Raw genomic sequence first — 15,535 nt, forward strand, 5'->3', positions numbered from 1 at the left:
TGCAAAAATCAGAGCCTGGATGCCACGGTGTCCAGCTCAGTTCTTCATCCAGAATCAGGGACGCGTTGTTCATTCGCCTGTAAGCTACAGGACAGGAGCTAAACTAAAACAGGACATTTCCTTAAGGTCAGTAAACACCTCGCTATTAGCTTATGAAACAAGCTTTTATTGAAAGGAAGAAGCGTTTACCTGAGATCACAGGTACACAGGCAGCCGCCATCATCATCATGAAGCATTAAGGTACAGTTTACAAAAATACAAATTTATATGTACACTGAAAAAGTCGACGTCACTGAGTGTATAAAAATGGCTGAAGTTATACAGGTGATGGAGGACAGGTGTGTTCTCAGGTGGGCTTCTATAAGGGAGCAGGCTGGGCAGACATGAGCCTCGCAGAGGAGCACTCCTGCAGCCTCAGGTGTGACATCGCCTATCTCTGAAATGAAAAAGTGAGCGGTGGAGCAGTGCAGGTGAGGCACACTGTCCAGGATCAGGCAAGCTCAGCTATACTTGACACTTTTCACCTGGTAGGCCAATTAAGGTTTCCATTTCCTGTCTAGAGTATCCTGGAATGAATTAGCGTTTAGCACTTCCTGTCCTGACAGGAAGTGAAAGATTCTAACAGGAAACACATTATTCACGGTGAAGCATTTACACAGAACAGCTGTTTGCTTACGAGACAGCTGTGGCGGTGACCTTGAGGTGATGTGACCAGTCTGATGTTGGTGTAAAAATCAAAACATGTAAGTGTCACAAACCAAAGTGGGAGGAGTTAAAAGACCAAATTTAAGGACGGTTATGTAGATGAGTGAGGTGGAGGAGGGTGGAGCAGGGCAGCGTCACACTGCTGGTCATGTGACTTCAGTAGTGACATCAATAGTCACCTGACCTTAGCGTGCCCCTTTAGAAACCACCTGGAAACAACATCATAATTAATGAACAGAGTCCATGATGGAGCTGGTTCAGCTCAGGTCAAAGGTCACAGGAAGACAGAGTAACGCTTCCTGCAGCTCATGAACACAAGGTCACATCGGAAGAACACAGCAGAGTCCGAGCATTCCTGGAAAACCGGCTCCTTTCACAGCACCCTCCGCTGGATGGTGAAGGGGGTAAAGCGGGTGTGAGTGGCAGGAATCAGTCCATAGAAGGAACATTTGAAGAAGCTTCCTCTCCGCCAGCGCCGGGCAGAGGAAACACGTTAAAGCGGCATTCGGGGAACAAATGGCTGAGGGTAAACAAGGTCCCTCTTCCTCCTTGGGTCATCAATGTCCTCTACGCGGCAGCCATTTTGGACCCTGCTGAAAAAAAGAAGTGAAAGGTTTCTAAACCGGGGAGTCTGGATGGCACTGAGCCGAACTCCGCCCCCTGTTGAAGCATGTGTCACGCCAGGATCAGGTCTTTTTGTGGGCATGAGTACATCGTGCAAATCCCGCCTGCTGCGCTCCGTTAGGAGCTCACCTCCGTCGCCTCTCCCCCCGCCTCCACCAGCGTCACTTGACCCTCCTCTCCCTCCATGATGATGCCCCCCTCCTGCAGCACCACCATCTCGCCCTCCTCCTCCACCACGCCGCCAGATCCCTCCTCCTCATCCTCCTCTCCTCCCACCACCTCCTCGGGGCTGGCAGCAGCGTTGGTGGCGCCAGCCGCCGTGTTTGCGGTGGCGGTGCCAGCCTGACTCTGGGCCATGGCCTCCAGCTTGATGCGGTACTCCTCCGCCTCCTGCTCCTTCCTCAGCAGCTGCTGTCGGTACTCCTGCGCCTTCCTGTTGGCCTCCTGCAGCTGCCTCTGCAACAGCTCCTGCAGGAAAACAAATAATCCTCATCGATCAGCACAAAACCATACAGACCAGCGCACCCCACCCAAACCACGGAGAGAAACCCATGTGGTGTGACGTGTGCACACGTATTGAATGCTGGTGTGGTTTCAGACATTTGTAGCACTGAGGAGATTTCGAAAGAGGAAATTGTCAGATTCATGAAACTGGACTTCAGGTTTGGACATCACGCTCGAGGATCACGCCGTACGCATTTGCAACTCTTTTGGGGAAATTTCGCTCCAAACTAACCCACACTGTGAACCCACCCACAGCACCGGCTCACAAATGATCCCCGATTCAAATCCAATTCAATTACAGCGGGGCAACGACAACGGTCTAACTTCCTGTTGGGTTTGTGGCGTGGTTCCAAGAGGCACGGCCATGTTAACGGCGCTACAGAGCCATATTCAAAATAAAAGCATTGGATGAAATCAACTTTAGATCCACACACAGTGGAGCTGGCACACATCATTCAGGCGAACACAGCTCTGCAGGTTTATACAAATCTGACACACACACACACACACACACACACACACACACACACACACACACACACACACGCTTCTTTATGGTCCCTCAAGACTACAGTGGGTCATTGGCAGGGTGACATCTTGTTAGGCCTGGGGTCAGTGTTGTTTTCTATACACTGTAAAACGCAGCTCGCTGAAACTGTGAGCGGCGTTCAGAGGTCACTGATCACAGTGTGGAGGCGGCGCTCACCGTCTCTCCCGTGTTGTTGTGGTTGTTGGTCACCTCCAGCTTCCTCTTCCTGGAGGGCGGGGGCTGCGGCTCCTCCGTCACCACCTCCTCTGTCACGGTGTTGGCAGGCACGGCAAGCACTGGATAAGATAAAATAAAAATCAGGATGTAAATGGCCTCAGGACTTCCCGCCACTTCCTGTTCAAAGGCATCAGCATCATACTCTGCTGTCCATGCTGCATGGTGACGAAGAACGGCTGTGCCATCCCTCCTGTTGTCTGCAGGTTTCCGTGCTGGTCGGTTACTATGGTGATGACCCTCTGACCACCTTCGTTTACGACGGTGGCGTGCTGGATGTTGGAGTCAAGAGCGCTGGCAGCCATCGCTTCCTCAGAGTCTCCTGAAAAACAAAAGGGGGTCGTTACAGCGATGCTGTCTGCGGCTTCTCATCGGTGTCGGGGACCGCGGTACTGTTTGTGCAGCATTTCAAAAATGGCGTGAAGGAGGCGCTCTCGTGACTCACAGAGTATTTCCACTGACCAGCCATTCGGTGGCAAGAAATCTGCTGAGGTTGCATTTTTGGATCGCTTGGAAACCCCGGTGTAGTAAGTACTGAAAAATGACCAGCTGCTACCACCGTGTCAAGCTGTGACGTGCCGACCAAAGAGGTAGAGATGGAAAAGGGCTCTGTGTGTGTGTGTGTGTGTGTGCACACATCTCACCTGCATTGGCCTTGTTGAGCAGCTCGGCCAGGTTGACCACGCCCCCCTGAATGGCAGGTATGCCCTGGATGATGAACTGTGGTTGGTTGGTGGTGCTGCTCGTCTCCACATTCATGCTCACCTGGTTCATATTCACCTGATTCTGCATGCCCTCCTACACACACACACACACACACACACAGTGAAGCATTCATTAATTTAAAGGTGCCTTTTTCTGCATTTCTACCTCCGCAGAATCAACCAATCAGGAGGCTTCTGTTAGTAGCATTTTATTTATCCTCACTCTGGCGCCATCAGGTGTGCGCAGGTGCTTTGTACTGAAAGGCAAAGACCCTACAATCATACAAAGTAACCCCACCCACTTCCTGTAAACACTGTACAAAGACACAGGAGAGACTTTTGGAACGCCCCCCATGTCCTTTTCTTCTGCCGGCTGTGGGTGTAAAGGGGTTGGGATAGGTTAGGATCCAGGCTGCTATGATTCCTGTTTCCTGTTATGAGGGGAGATGTTATCAGAACGTGTGATTGCATGATCACCTTGGTCACCTATAGCATGTCAGAGTTTCTGGCTTCGATCCTAAGCCCGTTGGTCGGCAGCTCTGAACATCCAGACATGTTGAGTCATTATGGAGGCAGATGAAACCATGGTCTCATTCCATGTTACACCTCTCTTCACTTGCATCCCAGTCACTGAAGTGTTGGAGGTAGTTCGTAATAGAGCAGGGCGATATGGCCAAAAATATTTATCACGATATATATATTTGAAAATTTGCGATAACAATATAACTGACAAATTGAAAATAAAACAAAAAACCCATCCATTTGTTTTCACTTAAAAAAGCAGCTGTTTTTTTGTGCATTAAAGCTATAAAAACATTTAACAGTGCAAATGTAATGTAATAACATAATGTAATAAATTCTGTTTTCATGGATGCCTGGATGTTAAACTTCATAGTTACACCTGGTAAAACAGCTACGCTGATCATTTTATTAAGGATGAAAGAATTTAGACAGTTATCAACCACTTCAGCCCCATGCCCCTGGTACCGGGGGCAAAAAGGAGGAGATCACGTTTAATTGGTTATAACACGGGGTGAGAAATATAAGTCCAGACATGTGGTGTCCACAGAAACCTCTGAATCTCAGCTAAAATGTCATATAAACCATTTCTACAACCACCAAATACATTGAAAACAAGCCATGATTAAACGAGCAGTTATGTAAATGCGCAGAAGACTGCTAAACAAACAAAACCGAACCGGAAATTCTCCAGACTTCATGTAACCGGCTAAAGATAGTGATAGCCCTGGAAGCTAACCAGTCTGACTCCACACACCAAGCTTCACCACGATCAGACCAAAATTCACTGAATGAACCGCAAAAGAAAACCACAAAAACACACAGCGGCGCAAATACGCTAAGACAGAGATTGGCTTACCCAGGGCTGTAATTTTTCACTGTTTCACTTTAGAAACATAAATCTTTGCACAGATGATGTTTATATTATGTTGGTTATTATATTATGTTGGTTACTGAAATTCTGGAACCAAATGTGATCTGAGGCATATTTTTAAAAGGGTTATTATATGCTAAAAATTTTAAAAAGAATTACGCAAGGATAAAATCTACTTACTTTTTCTGTGTTCCAGTCTCAGTAACTTTGACACAGTAATATCTGCTTCAATAGTTACACCTCTGATGAAATCTCACAAGTGTTAGCTTTATTTTGATACCAAGATTGTAAGCACAGAGTTTGTAATTGCAGAGAAATAACCAATTAAATTTGGGCATTGCATTTTCGAGCATGAAGCTCAGAAACCCCCTTCAGGCTTAAGAGGTTAACTCTCAGTGATGGTGCAGTGTTCGTTTGACTTTGGGACCTGAAGCTGACGGAGGTTTGGACCCAGATTACTCCCTGATTTAAGAGCACCTCCGTCCGACAAATATGGCAATAACGACGCCCGCTTGCATGTTCTACAAAAAAAAAAAAAAAAAAAAAAAAGTGCTTTGTTGTGTATCTGGCAGACAACACCAAACCAGTTCCACATCACTGAAGTTGCAGCATTTTTACAAACCAATTCTGGTTCATCCGTTTCACTCAACGAGCCGCTTTCCCCCTTCTCATTCTCTGTTGCTGCCATGCTTTTTCCACCATGTGCGTATTATAAACAAAGGCACTGCGCGTGCATGTTTTACCCGTATTCTATCACAATATTTTATTTTGTTATCATTGCCTAACATTGTACCGGTATTACCGTGAACGGTATAATATGGCCCAGCCCTAGTTCGTAAGAGATTACAGGATAACCCCAACCTCAGCAACAGGACCACTCTCAGCATCGACTACATGTGTTTGAACTGTGTCTTCATTTCATCCGTTTCAGAAGTGGAGAAGAGGGCTTTGCTATCCTACCCTGGAACATCACCAAGCCATTGGTTCAGGTATGTGGATGACACCTGGGTGAAAATCAAATCTCAGGACGTTCCACAATTCACGGATCACATTAACTCGGTGGACCGACACATCAAATTCACCAGGGAGGATATGAAAAGTGGCAGCTTAGCCTTCTTAGACTGTGAGATTTCCATCAGTAATGGGGGACATCTAAAAGCTGACGCACAACTGCCGCCCAAGCGAAAACCTGTAGTGATCCCGTACATGTCAGGCGTATCGGAGCAGCTGAGACACATTTTTTCTAAACACCGCGTCTCTGTGGCTTTTAAACCCCAAAAATTGGCCCACCCCAAGGATCTGACAGCCCATTGTTCCTTCAGTGGGGCTAGTTTTAGTCATTGTGCAAATGTCCCGTTTATAAGGTTGGAAACCTGCAGTCAGCTGAGACTGAAGAAGTCACCTGGATGATGACGAAGGGTCCAGATGAATAGAATCAACCTTTTGAGAAGTGCATGTGTGGCGCGGCTGTGGGGGACGCGGACACACCCGAGCAGCAACCGCGCCTCAACAGCTTCAAAGCAGAGTGCACTGGGTCCCGTTGTTGTCGTTGGTGTGTGTTAGACAGCAACTGAAAAGCTGCAGCCGTGTGTGAGGTACGACAACCAGAAATAAAAGTGCTGAAAATGTGGTCGTCTCTGCCACGCGTCTGTCACGGTACAATTAGCTCAGACCTCTGTGTGTTTACAGCAAAGCTTGTCATTAAAGCAGGATTTCACAGCAGCAACAAACTGAACTCAGCTTATTTTTCACAGCAGTGTGCACACACAGCGCCTCTCTGCAGTAAACAACAAGTGAAACAAAGACAAGTGTGTTAGTCTGTCGGATTATTGACTGAGTGTTTGTGCTACTGAAGCACAGTAACACAAGTGCTGTCATCACTCGAGCTGCTCTCAGCTGACTGACGGTGTCACGGACGTGAAATGGCTGTAAATAAATTCTATCAGTGACTGCAGCACAGAAACTCTCAGCAGCTCACTGCACCAGACGGAAAATGTTGTTATAATGAACATTGATCCATTGTTCCAGTCTGCTGCTATGAATTATGGGATAGCGTTTTCTGCTCCCCTTTCATAAAGAACACTCCAGTGTCTCCTCTGCTAAAGGAGGCAATAAAGGAAGCATTAAAGATCCTTTCCTCAGCTCTGATTACGGCCTCCCGGCAACAAACATTCCTACACAAAACAACTCGGGCGAAATGTCTGCCTCACCTGATCTCCGGGCAGCCTGAAAGTCTCTGTTATCGACCTCGCTGCAGAGTGCGAGCACACCTGTAACCTTTCTGTCACACTGAAACCTCAATGTTCTGCTTCTGCTTGTCGACTCACCTGCAGCAGCAGCATCAGCTCCGTGTTCTGGATGTCCATGGCGATGTCGAATGGCGTCTTGTCGAATTTGCTGAGCGCGTGTACGTCAGCGCCGTGCTTGATGAGCGTTTCAGCCACGCTGTGGTGCCCATGCTGTGCTGCCCAGTGCAGCGCCGTCATCTTCAGCATGTCTTTGGCGTTGATGTCAGCGCCGTTCTAAAAGGGAGGTCCACATATGTCAAAGATCACAGCGCTTAGAGCACACAGAGCCTTCCAATGAAGACAAGCCGTCTTACCCGGACCAGCAGCTCCACGATGACCGTGTGTCCCTCGGCGGCAGCCATATGCAGCGGGGTGCGGTCCACTTTGGTGCGGGCGTCTCTGCTGACACCGGCCCTCAGCAGGACGTCGGCAGTGGAGTAATGGCCGTGCTGAGCGGCCAGGTGGAGTGGGGACGTCCCAAGCTGAAGGTGAGTGAGAAGGAGCCAGAACAGGTGAGCTCAGGTGCAGCTTTCTATCTCAGAGTCTCAGAAACAACTCTTTTTCAAGGTTCAAGTCCCACCCTTCATCCACTCACTTCCGCGTATCCTGTTCAGGGGCGCTGGAGCCTATCCCAGCTGTCTTAGGGTGAGAGGCGGGGTACACCCTGGACAGGTTGCCATTCTGTTGCAGGGCTAACACATAGACACAGGCAACCACTCACATTCACACCTAACTTTAACCTAACCCGCTAACAAGTCTTTGGACTGTGGGAGGACGCCGGAGTACCCGGAGAGAACCCACGCAAACTCGACACAGAAAGACCCCGGCCTGATGGTGGAACTGAACTCTTGCTGTGAGGCAACAGTGCTAACCACTGTGCCGCCTGCTGACGTTCCCATCCCATTATTAGTGCTATTTAAAAAAAAAAAAAAAAGCATGCAGCAGAGTCTCACCCAGTCAGTGGTGAACGGCGCCCCGTTGGCCATCAAATTTCGAACTTCGTCATCCTGACCTTTCCGGGCTGCCTCTAGCAGCCGCTTCCCCAAATCGACCAGCGACATCTGCAGAAAGGGATCGATACAGCTGATCAATTCTCCCAATCAGTAACTTCAGGCATCCTCAAACAGCCAATGAAAGCTGCAGTGTCCATCCTTTATTTGCAGGGTGTTGTTTATGACCAACAAAAACCTTTAATTCAACATTTCTTAAAAACACTATTTAACTTCTCTCAGCCTGTCTGATTAAACAACTCCTTCAAACGTACCAGCTCGCTTATCTGAAGCTAACAGTTAGGTGTCTATTATCGGACACACATGGTTCATCTGCGCCTGCTCCGTCGGTAAGGCTCAAGTTGAAGTTGCCCGCTTATGTTTTAAGAGCAGAAATGTAAAGTGTGTTTGCTAACATCTACTCATGTGCAGTGGGTTAGCTCCTCTTTAAAAGACACAAAGAACAAAAACCTGTGTGTGTCGGATAACGGGTCCGTAGCTGAGGGTTTAGCACGGCAGGGCTACAGAAACCTGCTAAAGTGCACCAGGGGGCTGACTGAACCCCCCCCCCAGGCCCGCTGTGAGCGGGTTGTGGAGGCTCACACCCGACCGAATGATTTTATTTTACCAGAACGTGCCCCAGGCCGTGTCCGATAATGGAAATCGGGTAGTCACACCGCTCTCGTGATTGCGAAACAGCAGAGAAGGACGAGATTCTTCTCCGCGGCCGAGGAGCCATTTTAGGCGCCTCGACGGGCAGAAAAATTCCGCCATGAGCTGCGTCGCCCCGCGCAGCCTGTCCGTGCTCTTCTTCGCCACCCGCACCGCCGCCACGGTCACAACAACACCGACAGGAAACCGTTTGATATTAAGTTGTTGGTTTTCCGGGGGAAGTCACACAGAAATTTCCTATTTTACACGCGGAGAAAAAACTACTTCCACATCCGGTTAGTCGGTGTTGTCGGAGCGCGCGCAGTCATACCGCTCACCGGAGCCTCGTGCGGAAAGGTTTACTCTGGCGCGCGCAATTCCACCTTCGTGCGGAGGACGCGAGCCGGAGCACGCGGGCGGCTGTGGTCCCGCGGCGGGCGGCTGTGGTCCCGCGGCGGGCGGCTGTGGTCCCGCGGCGGGCGGCTGTGGTCCCGCGGCGGGCGGCTGTGGTCCCGCGGCGGGCGGCTGTGGTCCCGCGGCGGGCGGCTGTGGTCCCGCGGCGGCCGACGAAGGGAGTACTTACCGGCTCCAGGTTTGTGGGGCCGCGCTACTCCTCGCTGCTAACCTTAGCGGCTCGATGCTAGCCGCCCCACCGTGGGCGTCTGCGGGAGCTTGTGCTTGTTTTGTGATCCGTGCTACGGAAGAATGGGTGCAGTCAGGCGTACACTTCAAGACTAGAACCGCACCAGAACATGAATGCCGAACACTAAGAGAGCTTGGCCCGTCCGACTCTAGCGAGTCTGTTTACGGAGAAAAGTTAGCGAGACGCGGCCGGATGGTAAGGGTGTAACCTTCAAAATAAGAGCCTTTACAGCCGTCCAGTGATTTAAATGTTTTTGTAAAACTGTAAACCGTCATCATCGCACTCCTGTCAGCGTTAGGACTATTAACATGGATTGTTCAGATTAATGCCATTTAGTATTTGTGAATTAAATATGTTTCCTGAAAATTCTGAGTAAAGATCTTAAAGTGCATTTCAATCATTTGGTAGCCCTCAATAACAACATTCAGCCAACAGGCTTTGGAAGTGAAGAAAACCAGACATTATTGTCATGAAGATATCTGCCTATAGTCCGTTTTTGACGAAAATGCAGGTAAAATTCATATTACAACTAATGTAAATTTATAGTATTTTCCCCTCGGCTAATTAATAGCAAATAAACCAATAAACTACTGATTAACGGTAAAAGTGTACCTGAAATCCACAGTTGGACCGTACACTATTTTATGTTGAAAGTCTTCAAAGGAAGTGTGGTCCTCTGTAAAGCTTATAGCTATGTTAGCCGTTAGCCTGCGCGCATGTAAGCTGGAACAAGTTAAAATAAAGCTGCTTTACCTTCTTATCTCAAGGTTCTCGCGATCGTACGCCTCCTGGCGTGGATGGGACCCGGAAAGGTGCGCTTATCTGCTCAGAAAACCTTCACAAACAGGTATTTTTTTTAAAAAAAAAAAATGTTTAATGTGCTACAAACATGGCGGCCCCGCGACACCGGAGGTGGAAGCCGGAGAGTGTTAACCTGCCAGGGGGCGGGCTCTGTGCCGGCGGAGGCGAAGAGATCTGAGGTCAGTTTGAAGAACAGAGTGTGCATCACAGGGCTGTGATGCAGTGACCGAGGCTGACCACAGATCAGCCAACAGGAGAGGCTGATTCCCGCCTGCGCAGCAAAGAAGAGTACGACATGTTGGGAGTAGTAGAAGAAGAGTCGTGCGTTTTGTTTTCTGGAATTTCACATTTAAATATGTATAAATTAAGTTCTTAAATTATTCATAAATCTCCAATAAAAAAAGAAAAGTGATAGTCTGTTCGACGTGTTTCGATTATTTAAAGGGATAATGGGTTTTTGTGAGCTGTCACGTTGGACAGGACAGATGTGTGCGTTTTCTCTGAGATGATCTATGACCCCAGGTGATCATAGAAGAAGAAAATTATCTTGATGCATGATTAACCTGAGAGGAATCAGACCAATAAGACCTGATGTTTGGAGACGTGATTGGTCAAATAAATGCGTGTCAGCCGGGTTTTGATCTGAAAGAGCTTAAACCTCCACTTTCGATGTTCAGGTGTGAAACATAAGAAAGTACTTCTAATCAGGTAACAGCACAGACCTGCTGATGGCTCAGGTGCGTGGGCAGCTCTGCTAAATCCTGCAGCAGAGATCACAGAGAAGCACACCTGGGTTTCCTGTCAGTTGCACCTGTAGCGCCTCTGGACCAATCAAACGCTGTTTAACAGGTGCAGGGAGGTTTGAAGCTCTGAGGCACATGATAGAAATCAAGTTTCTTCTTCTGTGATGTTCGACTCCGTTAACCATAATCCACCACCAGGCGCCGGGCACAAGAAGAAAGAGGTTCTGTTCAGAGGATCATTTTTCAGGAGCTGCTGATCAAATGTATTGATTATCCGACTCATTCTGTAATCATCAGCAGGTGATGAGGTAATCACTCGGGTATGTGCTGTGAACATTACTCAGTGATGTCACAGAGGTGTTTCTGACCCTGAAGCTGAACACGAATTTATTCGTCGTGTATGACGAGGTTTACTCCATAGTCACTGTAATTCACATACATGGCCAGTTAATGATCGTGTGACTTTATTAGTTACTTTTACTGTAATAAAAGCCAAACTTACGAGTAACTGTGGACTTTTTTATTGTTGTTGGCAGGAGTGCGAGGTTTGATTACAGCTACACAAATAAATAATAAACAGGGCAGACTGTGAGGTTAACCTGAACAGCTGTAACAAAAGAAAAGAGGCACAGATGAAACAGAATAATGTGATCTTCACAGGCGTCTGTTCAAAAACCAGAAAATTAAAAAGCCTTGTCACACCAGTCACATCATCTCCTTCAGTTCTGCAGGTGAACCTCACCTGAGAGGGTGACGCAGTTCTTCAAACATCAGCTGCTCCATCACAAGTCAAATTTATTTTACCAAACGATAATCAAAGGGTTCAAAGAGCACCACACTTCCTGTTCCACCCAGGAAGAAAACTGGAAGTGTGGTGCACCTAACGTGCTGTCCTGCAGACCCTGCATCTTTGCTTCAGTGTGGTCTGAGGTCAGAGGTTAGCTGGCTTCACAGCAGCAGGTCAGCGAGCAGGGCGTCCACAGCGGCAATCGGAGCTCTCCAGTAATTAAAGGAGGAGAACTCTGACAGCTCCCTCTGCAGGAGACACAGGGAATGACACATTTCAGTTAACAACAGGTCTCTGTACAGCGCAGCCCAAGGGCAAAATCCAAGAGGGGAGTAAACTCTACATGCAGAAAGGCTAACTTACATCTATGTTAGATCCTGAGAGCAGGGCTCAATAGTGTAACGTCATGTGTGAAGTTTTAAAAACAGCGCCCCCTCCAGTCAGTACGGAGCCTGCCATTAACTAGTGACAGGATCGATACCTCAGAGCAGGGGTGGCCAACTCCAGGCCTCGAGAGCCGGCATCCTGCAGGTTTTAGACCTCACCCTGGGTCAACACACCTGAATCAAATGATTAGTTCATTACCAGGCCTCTGGAGAACTTCGAGACATGCTGAGGAGGTCATTTAGCCATTTGAATCAGTTGTGTTGGATCAAGGACACATCTAAAACCTAAAGGACACCGGCTCTCGAGGCCTGGAGTTGACCACCCGTGCCTCAGAGGAAAATAAGGACAGTGAAGCTAAACATCAGTGTGAGGGAATCACTGTAGTGCTGCAGCAGTCAGTTCATGTTAAACCAGGATCTACTGTCACTTTACTGTCTGTCTACAGCAGGAAATGGCTGTTGGGCTAAAATCCAGCTGTTAGCTGTGATGTTGGGATTTGTGGAGGAGAGCCTGAGTCACGTGGAGTCAGAAACTCTGCAATCAGAGCTATTTTATGCAATAAAATAAATAAAATAATCTGTTTTTACCCAAACACTCTTTATCCAAAGAGTTTACGACATACATAACTACATCACACCACTTTCGTACCATCAGCACGTCTGCAGGGAAAACAGCTTCCTCGCGTCATCTGACTGACTGCATTACTTCATATTAGCAGTGAGGAAAAGTGAAGCCCCCGTGTAAGTGAAGGACGTGGAGATTTCTTTCCTGTGGACATGATGTCAGGTTTCCACTCTGCTTTTGTCTGTGGTGTGACACGCGTGCAGTAACCGTGATGTTGGAAACTGGCTGTGTGGGGCAAAGAGAGAACAATTTATTGTTGGCTCGGCCGGGAGAGGAAAGTCTGGAGTGTGGACTTGAGCTTGTCGGTCTGGTGAACCCAGAGTCACCTGATATGTGTAGTGTCTCATGTCCTCTGGAAACAGCCAATGGAAGCACTCACAGCACCACCCACAGGAACTGTACACTAAATCTACATGCAGGTGCAGATAAAGCAGCTGGAGCTGGAGCTGAAGCTGGAGCGTCTCCATTAGAAGCAATATTTCCTTTGTTTGTGTTCGCACTTTCTCAGCAGGAGTGTGTTCACCTGCTGTGAGGTAAATACACCTGGAACTGATCACATGATCAGGCCTGCAGTACTTTGAAAACTGCTGTCAGAGATTTGAGTGTTGTATCACAGATTTTTCCCAAATAATGATTTGGGAAATATCGGCTCGTCGGACACTGCTCAGTGGGACATTTTCATGTGTCACCTGTTTTAGCCTCACCTCTTCATCACAGCTCCACAGCTCCAGCGTCTTCTTCTCCCTTCCCTTCCCGCTGTTGGCCGCCTCACAGTCTATCAAACCCAGGTCCTCCAGCTCAGATAGGTCGAGAGCCGGGATTGGCTGCCTCCAGAACAGGAAGGAGTCATACTGGCTGCTCGATTTCTCCATCACGTCTGAGACAAAACACACAAAATCACTGATCTCAGAGCAGATTTTCACCCTTGATATCATTTAAACATCGATTAAACCAGGAGGTCAAACCCGTGACCCTACAGAGTCCAGCCTCCACAGATGGTGCATCCAATAATCCCCCCCCTTCCACCCCACGAGTGGGGGAGGATATTTATGTGGTCAGCTGAGGTTCTAAAACAGGAAGTGGAACATCTGATCTAAGCAACCCAAAATAATCCTCCATGTTATTCCTGCTCTTTTTATTCCTGGGCCTTAGTCATAGACCTGGTCTTGGTCCTTGTAATGGACTTGGTCCTTGGTCCTGGTAACCGGGTAACCCACAGCCAGCGATGAGATGAATCACCAATAACGTAATAACTTATTGATTACTGGAGCGGCCGCTGTTTGAGGCGTTGGCCGGTGCGCAGGCGCAGAACAGAGCGACAGATGTCCCTTAAATCTAAAGACTAGGAATAAAAACTAAAATAAAATGGTAAATGGCCTGTATTTATATAGCGCTTTACTAGTCCCTAAGGACCCCAAAGCGCTTTACATATCCAGTCATCCACCCATTTACACACACATTCACACACTGGTGATGGCAGCTACAATGTAGCCACAGCCACCCTGGGGCGCACTGACAGAGGCGAACATTGATTAAAACATTGATTTAATTTAATAATCGAAGATTTAAACACGTGTAATCTTCACGCTGCCGTTTTTACACTAGCTGACGTCATTTTACCATCAGCTCCATCTTTCTGACGAAGAGATGAAATTCTGAGAAGAGACACAGATTTAAACTAAGCCCACCTGCGCGTGTTTACCTGCGTGTATTTAGCTGCGCGTGTTTCCGGTGTGAGGACGGCCGCTCCGCTTTCTCCTCTTTTGTTCTGCGGGATTTGGTGATCAGCCGCTGCGCCGCTGCAGGTTGAAATGAGTTCTGCGACTGCGTCAAACTTACCTGAATGTACACCAGAACTTCCTGTCCCCGATTTCACAATAAAAGTCTAACAATGGTTTGACCTTTACTGCTTATATAACATCATCGTCATCTTTATTTATAAAGCACTTTAAAACAACCACATCTGAAGCCAAGTGCTGGACATTGGAACTAAATAATAAAATTACATAAGATATAAATAAAAACAAACAAAAGTAAAATGATTAATTAGTTAGCTAATAACTAATTTAAATACAAGAGAAACACGTTTTAAGACGTGTTTTAACAGTGGACCGTGAAGGGGCCTCTCTAACGTGCACGGGTGAGTTATTCCATAATTTGACCTGAGACACAGTCAGGAGGGTGTGTAGGGATGAAGAAGCTCAGAGTGGTATGGCGGGGTTTGCTTTTAAATGTGAAAGCATTTAAACTCTGAAAGAGACAGGCAGCTAGTGAGGCCAGCACTGGGTTACACGCTCTCTTTTACCAGTTACAGTTAGCCGCAGAGTCAGAGACTGACTGACCCCACATGGACACATAGACTGAGTTACAGTGGACCAGACGGGAAGTAATAAAAGCATCGATCTCACACGCACAGGAGTCTATGTGTATCTACAGCACATTTATTTATTTTGAAAGGAAGAGCAAAGCAGTTCCGGTGAAGACTTTCTCTGTCTTTATCTGTGTCTCTCTCTCTCTCACACACACACACACTCACACAGTCTCTCTCTCTCTCTCTCTCTCTCTCTCTCTCTCTCTCACACACACACACACACACACACACACACACACTCACACACACACTGTCTCTCACACACACACACACACACACACACAGTCTCTCTCACACACTCACACACACAGTCTCTCTCACACACACACACATACACACACAGTCTCTCTATCTCTCTCTCTCTCACACACACACACACACACACACACACACACACACACACACACACACACACACACACAGTCTCTCTCTCTCACACACACACACACACACAGTCTCTCTCTCACACACACACACACACACACTCTCTCTCCCTCTCACACACACACACACACACACACACACACACACACACACACAGTCTCTCTCTTTCTCTCT

At 47.8% G+C, this 15,535-nt stretch overlaps 3 protein-coding genes across 6 annotated transcripts; 1 reads left to right on the top strand and 2 right to left on the bottom strand.

Moving 5' to 3' along the window:
- Nucleotides 1–145: 145 nt before the first annotated feature.
- gabpb2a (GA binding protein transcription factor subunit beta 2a) lies at nt 146–10,081 on the bottom strand. Of its 4 annotated transcripts, none has more exons than XM_026156423.1 (8): nt 10,018–10,081; nt 7,935–8,042; nt 7,296–7,463; nt 7,021–7,215; nt 3,241–3,394; nt 2,742–2,918; nt 2,540–2,658; nt 146–1,797 (listed from the first exon to the last, which is right to left on the bottom strand). In XM_026156423.1, the coding sequence occupies exons 2-8, from the start codon at nt 8,040–8,042 to the stop codon at nt 1,447–1,449; spliced, it is 1,272 nt and encodes a 423-aa protein (XP_026012208.1). In that variant the 5' UTR covers nt 10,018–10,081; the 3' UTR covers nt 146–1,446. The 4 variants fall into 4 exon arrangements, with proteins under 4 accessions (XP_026012208.1, XP_026012209.1, XP_026012207.1 ...); XM_026156424.1 differs by lacking the exon at nt 10,018–10,081 and adding an exon at nt 9,877–10,010; XM_026156422.1 differs by lacking the exon at nt 10,018–10,081 and adding an exon at nt 9,205–9,268.
- Nucleotides 8,743–10,482, top strand: LOC113015130 (protein FAM71B-like). Its single transcript, XM_026157068.1, has 4 exons — nt 8,743–8,805; nt 8,923–9,459; nt 10,032–10,076; nt 10,154–10,482. The coding sequence occupies exons 1-4, from the start codon at nt 8,743–8,745 to the stop codon at nt 10,241–10,243; spliced, it is 735 nt and encodes a 244-aa protein (XP_026012853.1). The 3' UTR covers nt 10,244–10,482.
- Nucleotides 10,126–14,443, bottom strand: mllt11 (MLLT11 transcription factor 7 cofactor). Its single transcript, XM_026156429.1, has 3 exons — nt 14,309–14,443; nt 13,311–13,483; nt 10,126–11,843 (listed from the first exon to the last, which is right to left on the bottom strand). Exons 2-3 carry the CDS (start codon nt 13,476–13,478, stop codon nt 11,757–11,759), a joined length of 255 nt encoding a protein of 84 aa, XP_026012214.1. The 5' UTR covers nt 13,479–13,483; nt 14,309–14,443; the 3' UTR covers nt 10,126–11,756.
- Nucleotides 14,444–15,535: the final 1,092 nt, after the last annotated feature.

Source organism: Astatotilapia calliptera, chromosome 22 (genome assembly GCF_900246225.1).
Source record: "Astatotilapia calliptera chromosome 22, fAstCal1.2, whole genome shotgun sequence".
In the NCBI taxonomy this organism is placed as follows: Eukaryota; Metazoa; Chordata; class Actinopteri; order Cichliformes; family Cichlidae; genus Astatotilapia; species Astatotilapia calliptera.

Excerpts from the sequence above, each read along its gene's own strand:
- gabpb2a (XM_026156421.1), bottom strand. The coding sequence starts at position 8,709 with ATGGCTCCTCGGCCGCGGAGAAGAATCTCGTCCTTCTCTGCTGTTTCG. Across the intron at positions 7,464-7,934 it reads CGCCGTTCACCACTGACTGG|CTTGGGACGTCCCCACTCCA; the intron begins GTGAGACTCTGC and ends ACTCACCTTCAG. Across the intron at positions 7,216-7,295 it reads TCGTGGAGCTGCTGGTCCGG|AACGGCGCTGACATCAACGC; the intron begins GTAAGACGGCTT and ends CCTCCCTTTTAG.
- LOC113015130 (XM_026157068.1), top strand. The coding sequence starts at position 8,743 with ATGAGCTGCGTCGCCCCGCGCAGCCTGTCCGTGCTCTTCTTCGCCACC. Across the intron at positions 8,806-8,922 it reads CCACCCGCACCGCCGCCACG|TCGGTGTTGTCGGAGCGCGC; the intron begins GTCACAACAACA and ends ACATCCGGTTAG. Across the intron at positions 10,077-10,153 it reads CGTGGATGGGACCCGGAAAG|ATGGCGGCCCCGCGACACCG; the intron begins GTGCGCTTATCT and ends TGTGCTACAAAC.
- mllt11 (XM_026156429.1), bottom strand. The coding sequence starts at position 13,478 with ATGGAGAAATCGAGCAGCCAGTATGACTCCTTCCTGTTCTGGAGGCAG. Across the intron at positions 11,844-13,310 it reads TGTGGAGCTGTGATGAAGAG|AGGGAGCTGTCAGAGTTCTC; the intron begins GTGAGGCTAAAA and ends TGTCTCCTGCAG.